Source organism: Anticarsia gemmatalis, chromosome 1, assembly GCF_050436995.1.
Source record: "Anticarsia gemmatalis isolate Benzon Research Colony breed Stoneville strain chromosome 1, ilAntGemm2 primary, whole genome shotgun sequence".
Classification (NCBI taxonomy): domain Eukaryota; kingdom Metazoa; phylum Arthropoda; class Insecta; order Lepidoptera; family Erebidae; genus Anticarsia; species Anticarsia gemmatalis.
Genome location: NC_134745.1, coordinates 4,417,611 through 4,437,393, shown reverse-complemented (window position 1 = coordinate 4,437,393; position 19,783 = coordinate 4,417,611). Strand labels below are relative to the sequence as shown.

The window sequence follows — 19,783 nt, the reverse complement described above, 5'->3', positions numbered from 1 at the left end:
ACGAATATTTTGAGTATATTTGGTCGAAATAACTAAGGATCTTCGTTTAAAAACATAACTTGAAGTCTCAATGACAAATCAAACACTAAGATTTAACTCCAAACGTTTGCGTTTAACAGTAAACGAGTAAATCAATACTCGAAACTTGTATTTTTCAAATATTTATACGATTTTATGACACCCAGTTATGTATATTCCATTTTGCTGTGGATCGGGTACACACTTAGTAGGATTGATATCGAAAATTTTCTCATAGGAACATGTTTCAACTTTCAACCCAATCTTTAGCTTATAGGTTTCAAAGCCAGAACCATCTCTATGAAAATTGGAAGTCCTAGTTGTTTCATTGTATGTTATTTGTACAACAAGATTTTCACTGTTATATTATACGGCAAGTCTAAGGCGGCCTTGTGAACAACTCGGTCAAGTTCAGGGCCGTATTGTTTTGTTTGATACACATTTAGAATGACGACCTTGCGACCTTGTTTCTTTGAGTATTTGCGAAGTGAAAGAAAATTATTCTTTCATAAATTACAACATCAATGCTTAAATCTGATTGAGTAAGTAACAAACTACATCAAGAGATCCATTAGTTTCAAAATGTTATTGTGTTAGCATTTTTATCATCGAATTCCTACAGGTCATGTAGTTCAAAAGATACCAGTTCAAATGTAAAATACTTAGAAACCTATGTTTTTACGCAGCAAATAAACCGGCGTGAGTCACACATAAAGATCAGAGTGTATCGTTTTTTGAAATAAATAATATTATTTATGATAGCAAAAACTTAAACAAAGTTCGATTATAAACGGCAAAATTTTACGCTTGTATAAATATTTTTCTAATTGAATTACACTGGCGTGAGAATGTACGGTCAAAATAAGGTGACTATTACATGAATCATTGTTTGACCCTTAGGCTGCAACTCAGGACTAGAGAAGAGCGAGTAAACTAGAAATAATAAATCCTCCAAGAGATACATAACCAAAAGTCTATTAAACTTCAATAATTAATCACACACTTAAAGACAGGCTTGCACCAAATCTGCTTAGAAATCATCGTGTCATATCAAAGCTTATTATCAATAGAGCGTCTATTTTTCTAAGTTTATTGGCGCAGGATCATGAATGTTAATACACTAACTCGATAACAAGCAACTTAGCTATAAAACGCTGCAAATACTGCGTTCGATCTCTTCAACAGTTTTTTCAGTGACAGTACTGACAATATCTTGAGACAAAGCTTCGCTCTACGCTCCGCCACCTCAAAAAGTCTACCTTTTATTAAACTCAAGTTGGTATTCTTTATCATTGTTTATCAGAGCCAGCCGCGAGGTGTCGATCACGACTGCCAATTAACGTAAATTGTATTCCATCAAAAATACCATTGATTTGCTCGGTAACATTTTTTGCTGATTGTAATCATTGCGCATTGTAACTTTACATTTTATTTTGTGAAGTACAACCGAGTGAGGAAATGGTAGGTAGGTAACAATAAAATATTATGACATGGAAATGTTTGTACCAACGTATGTTATGGTGCATTAGGGGGTTTCTTGGTATTAACAATATTTTTCTTTGGTAGATTGTACCTACTATCTGACTGTTCCCTAAATTTTGTATTGAGAATTAAGCAGAGTCACGTTTTTCACGCAAAACACAACATCTCAGATCCATTAGCTAGAAAAAGCGAGTTATTCCGGTCTGATCCCCCAAACCGATCCACTACCAATTAATATTATTTTTTAATTCCTATCTGATCTACTTTAAACTTTATCATTCCGGTCTGATCCCCTTCCTATATTTAATGGATAAGTACAGTCAATAAAAAACAAATTTTATTCATTACTTTAAAAAAAAAAAAATTGTAAAGAGAAGTTCAAAGGTTATTGGGATAAACGTTTGTTAGTCGATTACTGTTATTTAAGAGACGCTGATCAAAATCGGTTTAAAAAAAGGAGTGCCTGTGCCATTTTTGATTTTTTGTGAGTCTCATACAAAAAGTTTTGGCAAAAATATGGTATTTTTATATATTTTTAAGTGTATTACATTAAATATCTCAAAAACTTGACGTCCTATTTCTTTATACTTCAGTATATAACTTAGGGTTTATAATCCTATCGATACACATTAGTTTCATCTATAGGTAAAAAGCCTTGTAACGTATCGAATCAGTATTAACTACTCGAATCAGTTTTTATTTATAGAAATAAAAACTGATTCGAGTTACAATCATCGCAGATTTATATTGTTTGGTCTTTTGAAATAAAAGTACTACCTATATAACATTATAACAGTAATCACATTATCGCACAATGATCTTTTTTTTTAACATGGATTTGAAAAAAATTATATAATACAAATAAAAAAAATGTAAACACAAATCAAATAACAAACATCAAATTTCAATGATTGAATACTGATATAAAATTATCACAGTAATCATATTCAGTGTAGTCGTGTAGAAATAAGACTAATACAGTCTCATTGATAACCGATTTCTCAGAACGACATTACGAACTTAACTCATCAATGATTGGTTAGTTTGGAATCAATAGACAATACATTCACACACCAACAGCCTAGCCAAAATTTGTTTAATACATTTATTGAGGGCATGCAACGTCCCCTAACCCGTACTCGGCCAGCGTGGTGGACTCAAGACCTTACCCCTCCCCTCGTTTCGGAGGAGACCCTTGCCCTGCAGTGGGACAGTAACGGGTAAAAAAAAAAAAATAAAAGAGAGATGAGATTAATAAAAAAAATATATAAAAAAAAATCTAATAGAACCTGTATACATATTTTGTTATTGACTGTCCTAAAAATGTGATAATAGACAGTCAGGGTATCCGATCGGAATAAAATATTTTAATTTATTATTGTTTTTAAATACGGGGGATCAGACCGGAATAGAAAATAATTTTAAAATACAACTGATCGCCTAGGGTATCAGTATTGGGGATCCGAACGGAATAACTCGAAAAAGCTACCTTACCTGTTTTTAATTGATCTGTCATTCATTTGATCATGTCAAATATTTTTCAACTCATTTACAATACACAAATAGGATTCCTTGTTTATCATGATTGTACCAACACAGTATACATATTTTCTTATAATATTTATTTCATAATGTCGGGTTGTGCAATATGAGTGGCATCGGTTAAGAAAAGGCTTTTTTGTGCATACTTCTGATGTCATGTTTCATACAAATACTAACTAAGCTTAAAATAAGTGACGCTGTTATTTTACTTGTATGGCAACAAAATGTAAACTTTTAGAGCAAGAGACTACTTCCTATACTTATTCTTTCTCATGAGTCTCTTAAGTTCTGAAATTTTAGGAATTTCATATTTATGTATCATGTTCTAGTATTTCCATAGAAATATCACTAGTTTTTGCTGGTAACTTCGTCCGCGTAAAGAGTTTTTCCAAGTTTAAAAGTACACTATGGAATTAACACTTAACTACATGAGTAGGTCTATGAAAAAAAAAACAAAATTCGTTTAACAGTTGGGGTGTGATGGAGTAACAAACCTCTATGCAAATAACAAAACTTTTCTTTTTATATAACATATTTTAGTCGATTAGCTCAGACGGTATCAACGGCCATAGTACCTTCAAGTATAACGTTTATGAAAAAATGCACGATGGAACTATAAAAAATATTTGATATTTCCTACGAGGATACGAATTCGCGGAAACGATCATTATTTTGATTGTCAAGTATCTTCCTGCAGTGCCGGCTATAGGAATTTGATATGTTTTTTATAAATAACGTAATTATCAAGTTTGTAGCGATCACTTGGGTGGTCTTAGTTATTAATAGTTGATCCTACGACCTTATTTCTTAGTACATAATCTATTTCAAGATAACTAACCTTGATACATGTGTGACTTTTATAGAAGTCAAAGGAGCGCAAAGGAAAGAAATAACTTAAAATAAATACATTTTCAATACTACCTACTGTCTCTTAGTTATTTACTTGTAGTGTCTGCATGCCAATTACTGTTGTAAGTTAAGAAACTTCTACTTAATGTGGCCGCTTCCAAAATATGAGTGTATTTATTAGTCATCTAATTTGTGTATCATATAGGTCTTGATTTTATTTAGAGTATGTCAGTGTCCCACCCTGTTTCCTACAGACTTCCAAACCCGCGGTAGCACGTTTTCCCAAGTCATTCAGTCGTCACACTAAGTATATATTAAGCTCGTCTTGCCATCTCGATTTTCTTTGCACTTTAAAAAATAGTTCTATTGAACTACGCCAATTACAAAACGTGGAAACATTTACTGCATAATCAGTTGTTGTTCGTTCTGATCCTTTTGAAGTATGTACAAACAACAGATTTTCCCTGAATCCTATCTTTACTTTTAAGTTTATTGACACATTTCTTGGTAGTACATTAAGTTATAGGTTCAATACTTTAACTGTCTATAGACTCACTCGATAACCTTAGCTTTGCGCCTTTGATGCGGTATCTCGCACTTCGTTTATTATAATTAAACTAAATTATTACTGTTCTGTAAATAATTGTAAGGATATTAACGGCTATTCTTGGCTTGTATGAATGGTTGATACAGAGATAAGAGTATGTTAATGAGTTGTAAGTAAGTGCGGAATTATATTATTGTATCCAGTTATTCATAGCTGATTTGTGATTTTGAATTTTTTGATTAAGAAGTCTCTCTTATTCTCAAAAAAAATATTTTTGAGAGAGAAAAGAAGTAAAGTTTTCTTTATAGCTTAAGATAAATTTTAAACTGGGAATGATTAAAATCTGGTTACATAAAACATCGACACACATTTTGTTTTTGTCAAAATAACAATATTTAAAACTAGTTAAAGGTACAGCTATTATTGCATATCTTAAATCAATAATCAGGCGTCCTTTTTAAAGATTTATTTGGGGTAAGAATAAAGATTATAGGCTGGTGATCCAACAATTCGTGTCCGCAATAAATTAACTTAAGAACAATAACTATGAGTTCACGATGAGGAGTATTATTCATTTCATATCCACATTGCATCATGGACCTTATCTTCTGAATCAAAACAGTAATGCACGACGTCCAACATTAAGATTTAATAATATAATTAAGTATTCCGTATAAGTACAATGACGCAATTAGGTATATTGCTTTTGAATTATGAGATCAGAATCTGACTTCGATACCAGCCTCTTTAAGGTACTCTATGAGCTAAGTCCTTTAAGTCTCAGCAAACATCAGACTTTTCTTAATGGAATGTTTCAAGAATGGTCTTTCGAATGAAAATGGATCATGTTTAAAGATTTCTCTGACATTTGTTTATTAACAAGTCAATCGAACACATTTTAAAAGTTCAGTACTTAGGTAAAGGGTCCAATTATGAAGTAAAATAACAATTATTGTTGTTAGAAGGTCTTCTTTGTAGATATTATACAAAATAACGCCTTCTACTATAGAACTAGCAACGTTTCTTATAAAATAGTTTTATACTTACGAGCAATCTGTAGATGTGCGACTCAGACCACTGTTTTCAATATATTCGCGCGCTTTAGGCGCTTTAATTCTACGGTATTAATTAAGTTTTATATTCAAAGCTTCTAAATTGCCGAAGGCATTTTAAATGGATATTGGTCTTTTGGAAAGCAATTTAATACTAGATAAAACAAAGTTAGAAGTATTCGGGTGAAGCAAGTATTTTAGCAAGCTGTTGTTTTTAATATTAGTTCGTTATCGTATTAACTATACTTGCCGACTTTTTTTATATATTTGAATGGAAAGAGCAAAATTTATTTTGGGTATTCTTTCAACGCCTTGCTAAATAAAGTAGTTTTACAGCTGAGGCAATTTAAAAACCTCTTCTAAGGTGCAAGGTGTGTTGTGTAAACAAATAAGTGATTATTGTATTAGTAGCTGTAAGTATATACGTTTGTATTTAATTACAATACTTTATGGTATTTAAATGCGGAATCATAGTGTTTAGTATAATTGTTATAATGTGCAATCTTATTACAAGTATTTACTATACTTCTAAACCAGTTTCTTAGTTATGTCATTCTATGCTAAGATCCTCATTGTTGTCAATTACGTTCATCGTACGTAATTATGATCAATGCAATCTAAGAAACAGAATAAGATCAACGTCATTGCAAATTTACGATAGTTCAATAGGAAATGCTCGAGGAGCTCATGGCTCAGTTAACAACAGCCGTCGGGATCGATCTCTACTAACTACGCTTACCGAGGTTGTTCTGTGGATGGGTGACCATTTTATACATATCGAGTGCCTCCGTGATTCGGAAGGCACTTTAAATTGTGGGTCTCGGCTAAGGATATATAGTTCAAACCCAGGTAACTGGGTTGTCGAGATCAGATAGGCAGTCCCTCTATGTAAAACACTGATATTCAGCTGCATCGACGAGATTGAAAGTCGACTCGAACATAGTTTGGAAAAAAGGCTAGGCAAAAGACGATAAGAAATGCTGTGTTTCACCCGTTCCTATATTTTACAAGTAAAATGGTGTCGGAATCTTTTAAGCCTGGTAATGAAACTCAAGGCCTCATCGCGTGAGGCCTCCCTTGCCCTGCGGTAGGATATAAATGGGTAAAAAAATAAAAAAAAAACCAAGGCAATAGACAGTTACACTATCATCAAAATATGTTAAAAGGCGACTTTACGATTGATATTTGGTTTATGTATTTGTTTACGTACGTCTTTATACTAAGTGATTTCTACTTTGATTTTCATCACGGGGCGGGCAACAAAAGTAGTAATAAGTTTGTTAACGAACTTTCGACAAGCCTAACTATAATACTTTAAACATTCATAGAAAAACATCTTTGTCGTATAACTTATAAAAATATTTTAAAATAAACGTGAATTCTCATATAAAAAGAACAATTAATCAGTATCAATGTTCTTTTTATAATGTTATATTTTTTATTCGGGTATCTTCCGCTTGGTTTTCCCCGCGCTTCTGTGGTTTCTGGTCAGTATAACAATAAGATAATCTTGTTTACTTCGCATAGAATTTACTGGGAAATATTTATAGATCGTAGGTATCAGGTGTAGCAATTAATTATGAGGTCAGATTAACACTTGTACGTCATCCGGGTGTGAATATTTCCTGTATTTGAATAGAATATTTTCTTGAAAATGTGATGGAATCTTCAGTTCTTAAAACTAGTTAGAAGGTACCTACATGCTATACATATTCGCTTTTCCCACTAGGAGGTTCTAATCTATGTGCATTACGGTATATTGTGCAATATTATCGGCGAGGCTTTCTTGCTCGCGTATATTCATATGACAATTTACGAGAACAAGAACAAAACCTTGTCATCAGATTCAGTCAAAATATGCTTAATCTAATCATATATTTATTTAGCATATAATAAATACGATGTAAGCTTTTTTTGTAGGTATACGACTCCAAATCCCTTACTCTCAATAATCTGTCTTATAGTAAAGCTTACTTGAAACAAATATCACAAACAAAACATTGCGTAATCTTATGAAATTTTAAAGAATATCCGTTTATTTTAAGCTTACAAAGATTATTTTAAGTAAAATTTAATTTTAACGTAATAAAGTTTGATGTATGAATATTTCTGAAGAGCTTTGTTCAAGTGGAGTGATGAGGAAGCAACAATTGTTTACTAAGTACGAAGTTAAAACGTGATGTATGTGTGTATCTCTGATCATGATAGTGAACACAAAAACTAGTGATTTTTTTATAATTTACTTCTTTTAAACGCATGTTTTTGTTAGTGTCTGGTGTGTAACAAAAAGTTATGAGCATGAATGTATGTTCGATCAAATATATTATTATTATGTACGTACTCATATACATGAAAGACTGTTGTGTTAATGTAAATACATTTTCTTCTGTACCTTTCCTATCTCTTTATTTTGCTCTATAACTGAGTTTTTAGACGGTCTGACTATCTTTGGGGAAGTGAAAACAATTTTTAAAGTTGTGATACTTCATTCTGGAATACAAGTTGGCCGCATAGTCATGTTGCTAGTTATAAAGAAATAAATAAAAATAAAAGGCATACTGCAATTTTTTTTAATTAAAACGTGAAAGCATTGAGTTAACTTCGCATTCACTCAATTCTTCGCTTCATTAAATTTAGTCGTATTATACCCATACGACTAGATTTAATAAAGTAATGAGAAGGGTATGATTATTATAACATGAAGAGTATGGATTATGATGACGTAGGTCTATACATACTTACTTACTTTGGTAACCAATGTGAAGTTTATCTGATGAGGAAGACACTACATCTAGTGATATTATCTGGTTATTGTTTACTTTGTATCATTAATCGTGTTAGGTATAATCATTATTATTGTACGATTGTTGGCTGTATAAAAAAACCATTAATTTGAATCTTATTACTATCAAATTTTCTGTTTCTTTTCCACATTTTTTTTTAGTTTTGATATACCTATTGTCTTTGACGTTAGTGCAATTGGGTTCAAAAATGATTTGCTTAGGTAAGATAGTAAAAGACTACTATTTTCTATGACTAAAATTTGAACTCATGGATCTTCATTCGACTTCAGTAACTTTAATCATGAAAATCTGTTTTCTTCATTGCAAATTATTTGATCAAAATCGATAAATCAATAAAAACCAGTTGTGTGTAAAAAAAACTTTATATCAAAATACAAGTAGGCACTATAACAATAATTTGTTGGCGAAAACCAAACTATGTGTACCGTAAACGTAAAAACGATAAACGCTTTAAAAATATTTCTTTAAAGAAAGTGACCAAATGAGTAAATTTACAAGCATTGTATGTACAATACTGGCAATCTACATTAACTTCTCAAGTTTTGTTTAGATCGGTAACGCAATGTATGCTGAGTTTCTCCGTATTGTTTTCCACGTGTACGGTAGTCATAGTATGTAATTAATAGATAATGCTATTTGGTGTGTTGCGATAATCGTCCGGCCACCATAATCACAGCTTGTTCGTTGCACTTCGAGGACACTCTACACTGAGTTACGAGTTACTTCTTACCGTACCTGTAAAGAACATTAATTCCTTTAGCATTCGTTAGTAAAAATTAATCTTATGTAATCTATTTGGTAACCTTTCATAGAGAAAACAAACGTTAAACTTTCTTAATTTCTCACTGAATATGCGAATGCATAGCAGCCATTTCTAGAGGACTAATGTCCGGTTTTTTATATAATTTTTAACGCTATTGTAAAGATAAACTACCTTTAAATGTACCTTAAAAACCGGAGGTAAAACCATTACTTTGTAAAACTTTGTGCAAAATAATAAATAATATATAATTTACAAAGATTAACTAGAATTGTCAGTTATCTGTAACGACTGCAATCTAAAAACATGAAATACTGAACTAAACTTTTTTCGGTTGCCCAATGCATTAACTCGTTGAATGGAACGTCATAATTACAAGAAGAAAGAAACGAAGCAAGAAGTATCTTAGCAACAAAGCTTTATTTTTTGCTAAATGATTAATGGATCCATCATATAGTTCGTTAATTACTAAGCTCATCTTAAGAGCTGAATTTAAAAAGATGGATATAATTACACCTCGAGTTTCCAACGTTTTTGTAATGGGACAAGAAATGGAATTATTTTAAAGTAAGTTTTGTATATTTCGGTATAGAGTAGAATATTTATGAAAGAAAATACGAGAGTGCAATGAACTTCAATGTCAGACATTGTCTCAGGTCGATTTAATATAAAACAATTGCGCAACTCTTACTAAATGATCAATTGGACTTTCTGTACGATACTCTAGAACATTTTAATATAAGTTTTTGCGACTGACATACTCAGATCTGTTTATGCTAAGTTAGGATATTCTTAGTTTATTAGATATTCATTTTTAGTGAGTGAGGATTTAAAAAATCTTTAATTAAAATAGAAAAATTAAGTCAAAATAAAGTAAGTCTTACCCGCTGGAAGACGCGCTTGCGGACGCAGAAGCTGAAGCAGAGGATGACGAATAGCCGTTGCCTCCGCCGTAGTTACCGCCGCAGCCTCCGCCGCACCCGCCGCCGTGGCTGGGGCCGCCGCCGTAGCCGCCTTGACTTGGTCCTCCGCCGTAACCTCCGCCAAAACCACCCCCGTAGCCGCCGCCGTAACCACCGCCGCCGCCGCCACCACCGCCGCCGCCGCCTCCGCCACCCCCGCCGCCGTATCCACCGCCTCCTCCGTAACCACTCCCACCTCCGTGACCTCCGTTGTATCCCCCATTGTATCCGCCGTCATACCCACCACTATGCCCGTGGTGACCTGTAAACACAACAATTTTAACAAGCCTGCCGAGACCTCAACAGGAATAAGTTCTCAGTACATATCAAACGTGCAAACTATGTTAAATTGACAAACTAAAACAAACAAATCTAAAATATATTATGTAAATACTACAAAAAACTACGAAGCCGTTCGCTTTAACACAACGCATTACAGGGATTTTGCATTAACTACAAACATTTACAGGGGAAAGCATCACAATAGGATTAAGGAACACATAAAGCCGTGAGTAGGTGTGCTAGTAAGCTGTGCAGTGCATTACCATGCTCTTTAACAACTTTTATAATGATTGTTTTGGAGGGTTCTTCGTGGCCAACATTGTAGCCTCCACCGTGGCCTCCCCCGTAGCCGCCACCGTTGCCTCCGCCATAGCCGCCACCGTAGCCTCCGCCATAGCCTCCTCCTCCGCCGCCGCCAAAGCCTCCCCCGCCGCCTCCGCCCCCGCCTCCCCCACCGCCTCCTCCGTAACCGCCCCCGTAGCCTCCTCCGTGACCCCCGTCATATCCACCGCCGCCTCCGCCGAGGCTGAAACCTCCACCGAAGGCGAGGCCTCCTCCGCCAATACCTAAGAGTTTCTTCTTCAGCAAGTGGCGCTTCTGCCTGTTGTGTGCAGTTGGTACATCTTGGTCTTCAAGTTTCTGTACAGAAAAAAAACAGGTGTTAGGTGGATATCAATTTGAAAACACTTGATTGCTCTTGTATCCTATTTCATGACATGTTTTGCATGTCATTGCATTTAGTATATTACTCGTATTGGAAAGCAAAAGTTTCAGAAAATTTCTGTAACACTGCTTGATTCTAAGTGAAATTAAAGTCTCAATTAACCAATTTAAAAAATAGGTTCTTATTATCACATTTTCAAGTTGATTTTTATTTTGAATCCGTGTTTAATTAAGTTGTCCAACGATATGTAACAAGTTGTTTATACTCCGATATTATCAAAGATTCATATTAATTTACGATCACGTTGTCTGTCGTGTGCATACCTACTGAAAATTACCAGTCTCTAATGATGACTTCTAATTCAGTCAATAATCAAGACGAAATTAAGACTATAGTCGATGTAATATAGGTATATTAGTATCGAATTTAGCACTAAGCAAAAGCTATGGGTTCGAATATTCCAAATTAATATAGGGATGTATTTAGGTTTGGGGAACGCAGACACGCAGTACTCTTAAATAAGTTTTAGTATTATATTTTTAGGAGCTGAATAAAATGTTGAATATTTGCTCTCCCTTTCTATGTGAAGTCATGTCACTTTCCGAGCATAAAATTCTCAAAAAGTTGTGTATGTATTATGAATACTAAATACTCCATTTGTTGCAATATTATAAACATATTGGTAAAAAATTAAGATTTTTTAATTTAGAGTTCGTTTTGTGAATATAGGGAATATAATATATCATAACGTCAATTTGAAATTATGGTAACCGTTTCAATACATATTTATGGTAGACTTTATAATATGTTTTGCAGTTAAAAACCAGTTATTTCATAGAATAAAGTTAAAAAGACCTTGTAAGCGATGGGATCTTTAAAAAAGGAAACCAATAACAAGTTAATCACCTTGACATAAATGGGCACCGGGTTTCCTTTTAAGGATCTTTCTTCGGGCTCGAGCCGGCCGTAGTCCGATGGGTTCGATTGTGCCAACAGCACGAGTATGGGGAACTGGCGCGACCGGTCCGTCGAGTGCGTCCTGGAGTCCCTCGGGGGGGCAAGCACCGGCGCGACGAGGACTACTCTCTCGCCAACATCCAACGAGTTGTCTCGGACGGACGGCGACGCCGCCGCCACCGCCGCCAGCGCAAGAGCGCACACCACACCACTGTATCCCATAGCGATCACTGACGCAGGACTAACAAAGCAAACCTATTTATATGACGCGATTTTCCTGCGAGCACGACGTCACTAACCGCCTACTATACCGGCCAGTCGGCGGGAGCACTTCGCGGAACGAACGATTCCCACGATGACGCCGCAGACAAACGGATAACTCCGATTGTTTCCAATATGACGCGAAATAATTAATATTCACGCATCACATATTATTTACCTTACATAAAAAATGAAAAGATGATAAGCATGAGTGGCATAGCGAGAAAAACGTGATGATACACGCCTGCTAATTTGCGGAGTCTGTGCACGTATTGAGTTGGATATTCCCTTAAACCGGATACACGGCGTGCGTTTGGATACATAATAACTCCGAACAGGTTCTTTATGTTTTTGTTGAAGATTACTAGATAGGTTTGTTGTTAAATACTTTAAGATCCACTCCGTAAACAAGTTTCGTTTTTTTCAATGATCATTGGTTATTGCTTATAAATAGATGTTATCAAATTAATTCTGAAGATGACATGACATGTCAGCACTTGATATTTGTAACAAAAAATCGTTCCTTGGAAACCAATGACTAAGGAATTTAAATGATTGAATACAATGAAACTAACTAAGTACGTGAGCGATTAGTTTCAATCGAACATTGTACATACACAATGTGGCATTTTTCAATAATTGTGCTTTCTTAATTGTGATAAACATTTCTTGAAGGCGTGTGTTAATTACTCTTATGTGGGTGATTAACTTGTCTCTACGGAGATGAGGAGAAGCGGAAATTATGTGTACGAACAGACAGCTGTTTTATTGCATGAGCGAGTATCATTACGTGAGGCTCATCATTGAGACATTGCAGCTAATAATTACGAACAGATACTCATTAAATCATTACCAAGGAAAAGGTAAATTACCCGACTTCATGAGTTTACATGGTTGTGAAACCGTGCGTGAGAAAATCATACATGTTCGGGGAAAAATTGTTTTATTTGTAATCGATGGACTTATGATTAATACATTTTTATGGAATAGTTTTTGATGTTCAATAAGTACAAATGTATGGAATTGTTTTCAATTTCATTCCGGCCTATAATCTTGTTGGCCCGTACGGGTTAGCAACTACTGGTGTGTTGTACACGTCATCTGAAATAGAGAAACATTTATGTGATTTGAATAAATTACTTAAGCCATAGGTTAAAAACCCAATAGTCAAATTTCCAGTTGAACTGGTCGTTAAAAAAACCATGTTTATATTAAAATGTAAAACGTGACTGTCTTACGTTTTATTAGCAATTAGTTAAATAAAAAAGATAGATGTCAATATTAAGGTAATATAATTAACACGGGTTTGACAACGTGTTTGTCGATAAATGCGTTTTCTGAACATATAAGTCGTTTCAGTTTTATAAATAAAGAAATGAAGTTCTATCTACATAATTATGGTGAGTATCATACAGAATCTTAATGTTTATAGCTGTGTTACCTACGTATCTACTTTTGTTTTTAAATATTTCAGGAGAAATGAATGTAATTTACTGTAGCTCGATTCTCTACTACTATCGACTACCGACAACCGAACTGTCATCGAGAATTCTGTATGAAAATATGATTAGCGCCTCTGACGGTTGTCGTAGGAAATATTGTGGCAGTACATTCTATCTGTCAAAATTTCGATACTCGACAGTACCGACTGTAATCGCGATACTGTAAGATAGATGTGTAGATAGCGTTGTCTTGCTACGCGGTATAAAAACATGCACCTGTACATTTACTCCGCCTGATTTCAGCGGTTTTCGGACACTGAATACATTATTTTTATACAGCATGTTAAAGTAAAAGTTAATACCTTATAAGATAAATGCTATTCTAGGTGTATTAAAGGGTTATTCATCTCGAAACTTCAAAGTTTCGAACAAGATAATAAAACGAGTTCAACGCGTTCCATCGTTTATGTCAAAACTAGTAGTTGTAGGTAGAATATTAATTATGTGTGTTTACATATTTAAATGTAAATAATAATTATATCTATACTAATATTATAAAGCTGAAGAGTTTGTTTGTTTGTTTATTACTATACTGGTCCGATTTGAAAAATTATTTCAGTGTTAGATAGCCCATTTATCGAGGAAGGCTATAGGTTATATATCATCACGCTACGACCAATAGGAGCAGAGTACCAGTAAAAAATGTTACAAAAACGGGGAAAATTTTGATCCATTCTCACTTATGTGACGCAAGCGAAGTTGCGCGGGTCAGCTAGTGTATAATAATTTGACTAATTAAACATCAAACTTAGGCAGAGCTTATCATCAAATACTTAATTAAACATTGTTTTGTCGAGGTACTAAAAATTCAGAGTCAACATAAACCTGCGTCAATATTGCAAAAAATTACGCAGTTAATAATATAATGAATAGCTAGAAGAAGACGTATTACGGTATATTATGTAAGAATACATTTTATACCTAAATAATCGAGAATTACTCCTTAGTAGTTTGTATATTCCCGTAGAAGGTAAAAAGCAATGGAATATACTAGCTGACCCGCGCAACTTCGCTTGCTTCACGTAAGAGAGAATGGGTCACAATTTTACCCCTTTTTATAACATTTTTTATTGCTACCCTGCTCCTATTGGTCGTAGCGTAATGATGTATAGCCTATAACCTTCCTCGATAAATGGACTGTCTAACACTGAAAGAATTCTTCAAATCATACCTTTAGTTCCTGAGATTAGCGCGTTCATACAAACAAACAAACAAACTCTTCAGCTTTATAATATTAGTATAGATATTCGTACTATAAATAATAAGATAAATAATTAATTAAGAAACATACTTGGCATGCTGACAACTACAGTAGGAGCTCTGTTGACGCCATATGAAGAACCAGGATATGTTCCGTAGGTGTTGGGGACTGAAATCAAATATCAAAAAGCTGTAGAACAATAAAGGTACAGACTACAGTGGTAAACTAGAAGATAAGAGAGATAAGTACTTTAAATGTCAACCCTAACCCTCTAAATGCCAAAAATAGATATTTTAAGAGTTTTTTATGAAAAAATTGTGTGAGGGAAACTGCGCACATAAGAGTTGTGCAGAGGAAATATTTAAATTTAACTTATCATGAACATTTTTAATACTTAGAAAAGATTTGAGGTAATCACTATTAAGTGTGCAATATGACCATTTATAATTGGAAAATATACATAAAAGTATTCAAATATTGTGCAGCGTAGCATCAATCGTGCATGTGCAGGTGATATTTGTGGTATCCCAGTTTCATGAATAAAAATCTCATTCATCAAATTGCAATAAAAATTCAACCATTGTACTGGGAACTCCGTCTCAAAAGTGTTTGGCGCTTCAGTCATAACGATGACGTCATCAGAATCGCATTAAGTCTAGGATGTGTTTGTATCAGTGGTTTTGAATCACAATACAATACATATAAAAGTAGGTATAATACAGATATCTACAGAAACGTGGACTGATTCGTAGTACCTATAGGAAAACCACAAAGGAACAAGGCTTTTTTATTTTAGTCACTTATGGCATCGTGATGTATTCAGATGAAGGTTTATTTTTAGAAGTTACTTTGCAGGCTATAACTTTTTTAGCTTCTGTAGTTACATCAAACATTTCGTGATGGAATCCAAAGTATTTAACCCGCCTTCGTTCAGCGTTGAAGACTAAAGGCTTAATCCTCCTCGTTTTCCGAAGGAGACCCTTGCCCAGCAATGGGAAGGGCACGGTTTAAAAAAAAGTGATTTCGAATTAATTGTGCAATTTTTTTATATAACCATAATTATTCACCAGCAAACATTTCACATTTAAAATTGTATGAAGGAAATAGATCATTAATGCAAAGTCCATTAATAATTTCTTCATACAAATTTTGTCGATCGCCAGCCGGTTGTCGTTAGTGGTAACTTAAAGAAATTGAAAATTAATACCTAACGAGAAGATGGAAGCTGTGCTTACTGCCATCGATGAAACAATCAAAGGTCAATGACCCAACTAGTTGCTATCGACAGTCTGTATATGGAAGTGGACCGATTAAACAGATAGGCTTACCGCTTGGCATGACGACTACATTTGGTTGCACTTGTCTCACTGCACTGCCAGGACCTGAAATGTATTATTGTATGTTTTGACTGCTTTGCATTTATATGTAACAACGACGATTTTTTTTTATAGTAGTGCAAATAACTATTACGCCGCTTACATTGATTATACACTTGCATACTTTTTTCAATTATGTATACATCAAGAATCGGTCTTCATAAAATTCTGTTTGCGAGCAAAGCTTTAGAGGCGGGAACATCTCACAAGATCGTAATATAATTTGAAGACATTTTATTATTCCTTTTAGGACTACCAGGGATACAAATCTGATTAAAAAAATTACATTGGTAATGATGACGTCCAAATCTCCGTAAATGTGTTACTAAACATCCCCTTACTCTTATAAGCTAAACATGGGAACTTCTTTTCAGTTACAGCCAATTACTTAGTTCAGATATGTAGTAGTTGACCTCACACAACTTGAAGGACTCTATATTGTGTATATGTTTAATTGTTCAACTATATGTCTTTGTTCAAATGGAATATCCGTGACTTAACACGATGTATGAATTACGAAAATTATCATTTTATTTGGGAAATCCGACTATTATGAACGCAATATGCAATTTCCAAGTGAATATTTCATAAATATTATGCTTCCTTACAAGATAAAACAAGTACAATAATAATTAAGATTGATCTAATGTATGTCGAATGTGACTGGAATATAAATTATTTAATGTATATTATTGTAGACCCTACAAAGGATAAAAACTGTACTTTATATTTAATTATGTAATATTCTATTTACTTAGCTAGTTTAGTCATTTTGTATTGTCGACAAAAAGTTGAAAATACTCACTTAATACAGGAATGTCCCTTTTGAACCGGCTTTGGTATAATTGGAATACTGTTTTAAATTCCTGCAAAATAAAATAAGATACGAATGAAGATTCACATTGTTACATAACACAGTACATTTATTGCATATCACGATTTAGAATTTAATAATAGCCTTTAAAAAGAACAAAAAATATATTACCTGATGGTTCACTGCGTTGTCCCTGGTAAAAACTAAAGTGACACTTAAATAAACAACAAATAAAACTAGATAAATTTTATAAGCCATTTTGGAATCAAGCGTCACTGTCGTTCTCTCACGGTATATTTTTTTCATAAACCTTCAAATAGGCCGAACGGCCTTTTATACTGTCATATAGAGATTTTATCTTCAATACATAATGTTATAATTGCAGTTAGTAACGCATTTTACATCATACAGCGTATGAACTTGTATCATAGTCGTCAAATTACGGGAATTTTCCATACGTCATGGTTTCTAGAAATAAAACAATGTTGTTTTTTTTTCAAATATTTCTTTATTTATTTTATTGTTGAAACTAATAGCGTTTAATTGTGTATCTTAAGTTTTAATAGTAATTAAATTTGGGTTCAAGATGCGATTATTGAAAATGTCAAATTTATCCGAATTTGACCTCTTGAATGACATAAGGTGTAAAATGTCGTAAGCGCCACGAGTAGGTCAACTGTCAATTTATGAATATTTTCCATTATTATGAATTTTGTCATAAAAGCTCTTATTTGTTAATTCGGTCCGGTACCTTATTAAAATAGTGTATCTTTTTTAATAAGGTACCAGACCGACAAAGCACTGTAGAGTCGTTGCGCTTACATTTTTTTTTATCTTTAGTCGTAAGTAGTGATGTTAACGAGATGACAAACTACACTCATTAGTTCTGGCAATAAATAGTTTTAAGGTAGTTTTTGTTTTTACTTCGAACGTATTAAATCTTGACTGCTCTGCGTCGCTTCAAAGTGTTGCCCTGATTTTTCAGTTTCTGAAACACACATATTAAAAGTGAACCAAAATTTATAACTTATCATATTCCTAGGGGTTTAAGCAGAGATTTACATTCGGAGACATTTGGAGATTCACCGAATATGTAGGTAAAATGCCGAGAACCCCAGAATCTAACCCCATCTCATAATCGTTTCAGTGGTTTTGGAGACCTTTAATTATTATTTCTTTTAATTTTATTTGTTGTTATAGCGGCAACAGAAATACATTATCTGTGTATATTTCATTCCTCTAACTATCGCGGTTCAAGAGATTCCGCCTGGTGACAGACAGAAAGCGAAGTCTCAGTAATAGGGTCCCGTTTTTACGCTTTGGCTATGAAACCCTAACAGTGTTTAAAATTATTGAGTGTCCTTTAGATACTACCATTGCGTATTTTCTATTGACCTTTCAACTCGTTGAAAAAATATATTGATATACTTTTGAAGTACTTTAGAAGATGCACATTAATATTGTTGAAAAAAAATAATCACGTCTCTCAGTTATTTAATCTATGATACAAAACTGAACTTACTTGTACATATACAGGTTGTGGGTCGTCTGATTCTTGATCTGTTACACTCATGCCTTCTTTAGCAGTCTTGTCATCACCTGCCAGTACCATCAGAACAGGAAAATCTTTTGCGGTTTCGCTTTGAGCTCTTGAATTTCTATTAGGCGCTAGAACCGGGGCCACTAAAACTACTCGGTCGTCATTGCTACTAATTTTATAACCTGAACAACACACGATACATATCAGGAAGAATAAAATAACAAATCTGCTACGAGTACTCATCGCGGGTGAATATAAATGCGTATTTGTATTATCGGTGAGCTTTATTTATACTGTCTTTGTTCAAGAACATCACGATTTATAAAATGATGGACACCGGGCCTCGATATATGTACATGTGTGTTTTAGTCACGGACTAAGTTCATTTGCCGTGCTAATAATAAAACTGTATGCATTGGGCTCCTTAATTAAATCAGGACGTATTGAAAAGTCGTAAAAATCGATGAATCTAATTAATTAGGCTTGTGCATACTTTATTCGTTACAGAGAAAATTATTGTAGACCCTAAATTGAAATTCTTAAATGCCTAATAACCAATTGTTTTTTTTTATCAATGATTTTAAACATTGATACAATTTTCCACAGTATCCATTTGGTATTTTCCAATGCTATAAAAAGTCGCTTACTGATTCATAGTTTATCATGTATTGTAAAAACAATCATCCGGTTTAAAGTAAAGCTTCATAAAAAACGACAATGGTTCACAATACATTCGTCATAATTGAATTACTGTATGATCTACTAACAATATGACATTGATGTTCATCAGTCAGAATCCATTGCTGCTCAAGTATTATTAGCGTCTTGCTATCTGCTCGTTGCAGTACGCAATGAACTTCTTCGTTATAGTTTTCTTACGATCGCAACTAGATAGTCCTACATTAATCGACTATCGACCTCAGCGCTTGTACCTTTTTCCGCAAGAACATTTTTTTATTAAATCATGTTAAATGCCAAAGACTCGATTTCAATAGCACCGAGTGGAGAAAATCGCGCTATCATAACTTTTTTCCAGTAAGTTCGTGGTATAGAGCATTATAGCTCGGAGAATTTGTATACTATGTTGTAAACTATTTGCTGTGCGTGAATAGAATCACCATATGCGTAATTAAATTTAGTTTATCGATGCTTCCTATTGTCACTTTACGT

General features: G+C 33.9%; 2 protein-coding genes across 3 annotated transcripts; both read right to left on the bottom strand.

The window, feature by feature from the left end:
• Window positions 1–8,637: 8,637 nt before the first annotated feature.
• LOC142972419 (uncharacterized) lies at window positions 8,638–12,166 on the bottom strand. 2 transcript variants are annotated; one of them, XM_076113528.1, is made up of 4 exons: window positions 11,869–12,166; window positions 10,562–10,937; window positions 9,939–10,278; window positions 8,638–9,029 (listed from the first exon to the last, which is right to left on the bottom strand). In XM_076113528.1, exons 1-4 carry the CDS (start codon window positions 12,139–12,141, stop codon window positions 9,014–9,016), a joined length of 1,005 nt encoding a protein of 334 aa, XP_075969643.1. In that variant the 5' UTR covers window positions 12,142–12,166; the 3' UTR covers window positions 8,638–9,013. The 2 variants fall into 2 exon arrangements, with proteins under 2 accessions (XP_075969643.1, XP_075969651.1); XM_076113536.1 differs by having other exon boundaries at window positions 10,865–10,937; window positions 11,869–12,165.
• Window positions 12,167–13,106: 940 nt separating this feature from the next.
• LOC142972492 (uncharacterized) lies at window positions 13,107–18,947 on the bottom strand. The gene is made up of 6 exons (XM_076113683.1): window positions 18,596–18,947; window positions 17,245–18,061; window positions 17,065–17,125; window positions 16,212–16,265; window positions 14,974–15,051; window positions 13,107–13,281 (listed from the first exon to the last, which is right to left on the bottom strand). Exons 2-6 carry the CDS (start codon window positions 17,377–17,379, stop codon window positions 13,226–13,228), a joined length of 384 nt encoding a protein of 127 aa, XP_075969798.1. The 5' UTR covers window positions 17,380–18,061; window positions 18,596–18,947; the 3' UTR covers window positions 13,107–13,225.
• Window positions 18,948–19,783: the final 836 nt, after the last annotated feature.

What these genes read in the sequence shown, in the direction of transcription:
- LOC142972419 (XM_076113528.1), bottom strand. Translation starts at nt 12,141, where the DNA reads ATGGGATACAGTGGTGTGGTGTGCGCTCTTGCGCTGGCGGCGGTGGCG. An exon ending in CGGTGCCCATTTATGTCAAG is followed by an intron (nt 10,938 to 11,868) that starts GTGATTAACTTG and finishes TTTTCTGTACAG; the next exon opens with AAACTTGAAGACCAAGATGT. An exon ending in AAAAGTTGTTAAAGAGCATG is followed by an intron (nt 10,279 to 10,561) that starts GTAATGCACTGC and finishes TTGTGTTTACAG; the next exon opens with GTCACCACGGGCATAGTGGT.
- LOC142972492 (XM_076113683.1), bottom strand. Translation starts at nt 17,379, where the DNA reads ATGAAAAAAATATACCGTGAGAGAACGACAGTGACGCTTGATTCCAAA. An exon ending in ACAACGCAGTGAACCATCAG is followed by an intron (nt 17,126 to 17,244) that starts GTAATATATTTT and finishes TTTATTTTGCAG; the next exon opens with GAATTTAAAACAGTATTCCA. An exon ending in TGTAGTTGTCAGCATGCCAA is followed by an intron (nt 13,282 to 14,973) that starts GTATGTTTCTTA and finishes TCTCTATTTCAG; the next exon opens with ATGACGTGTACAACACACCA.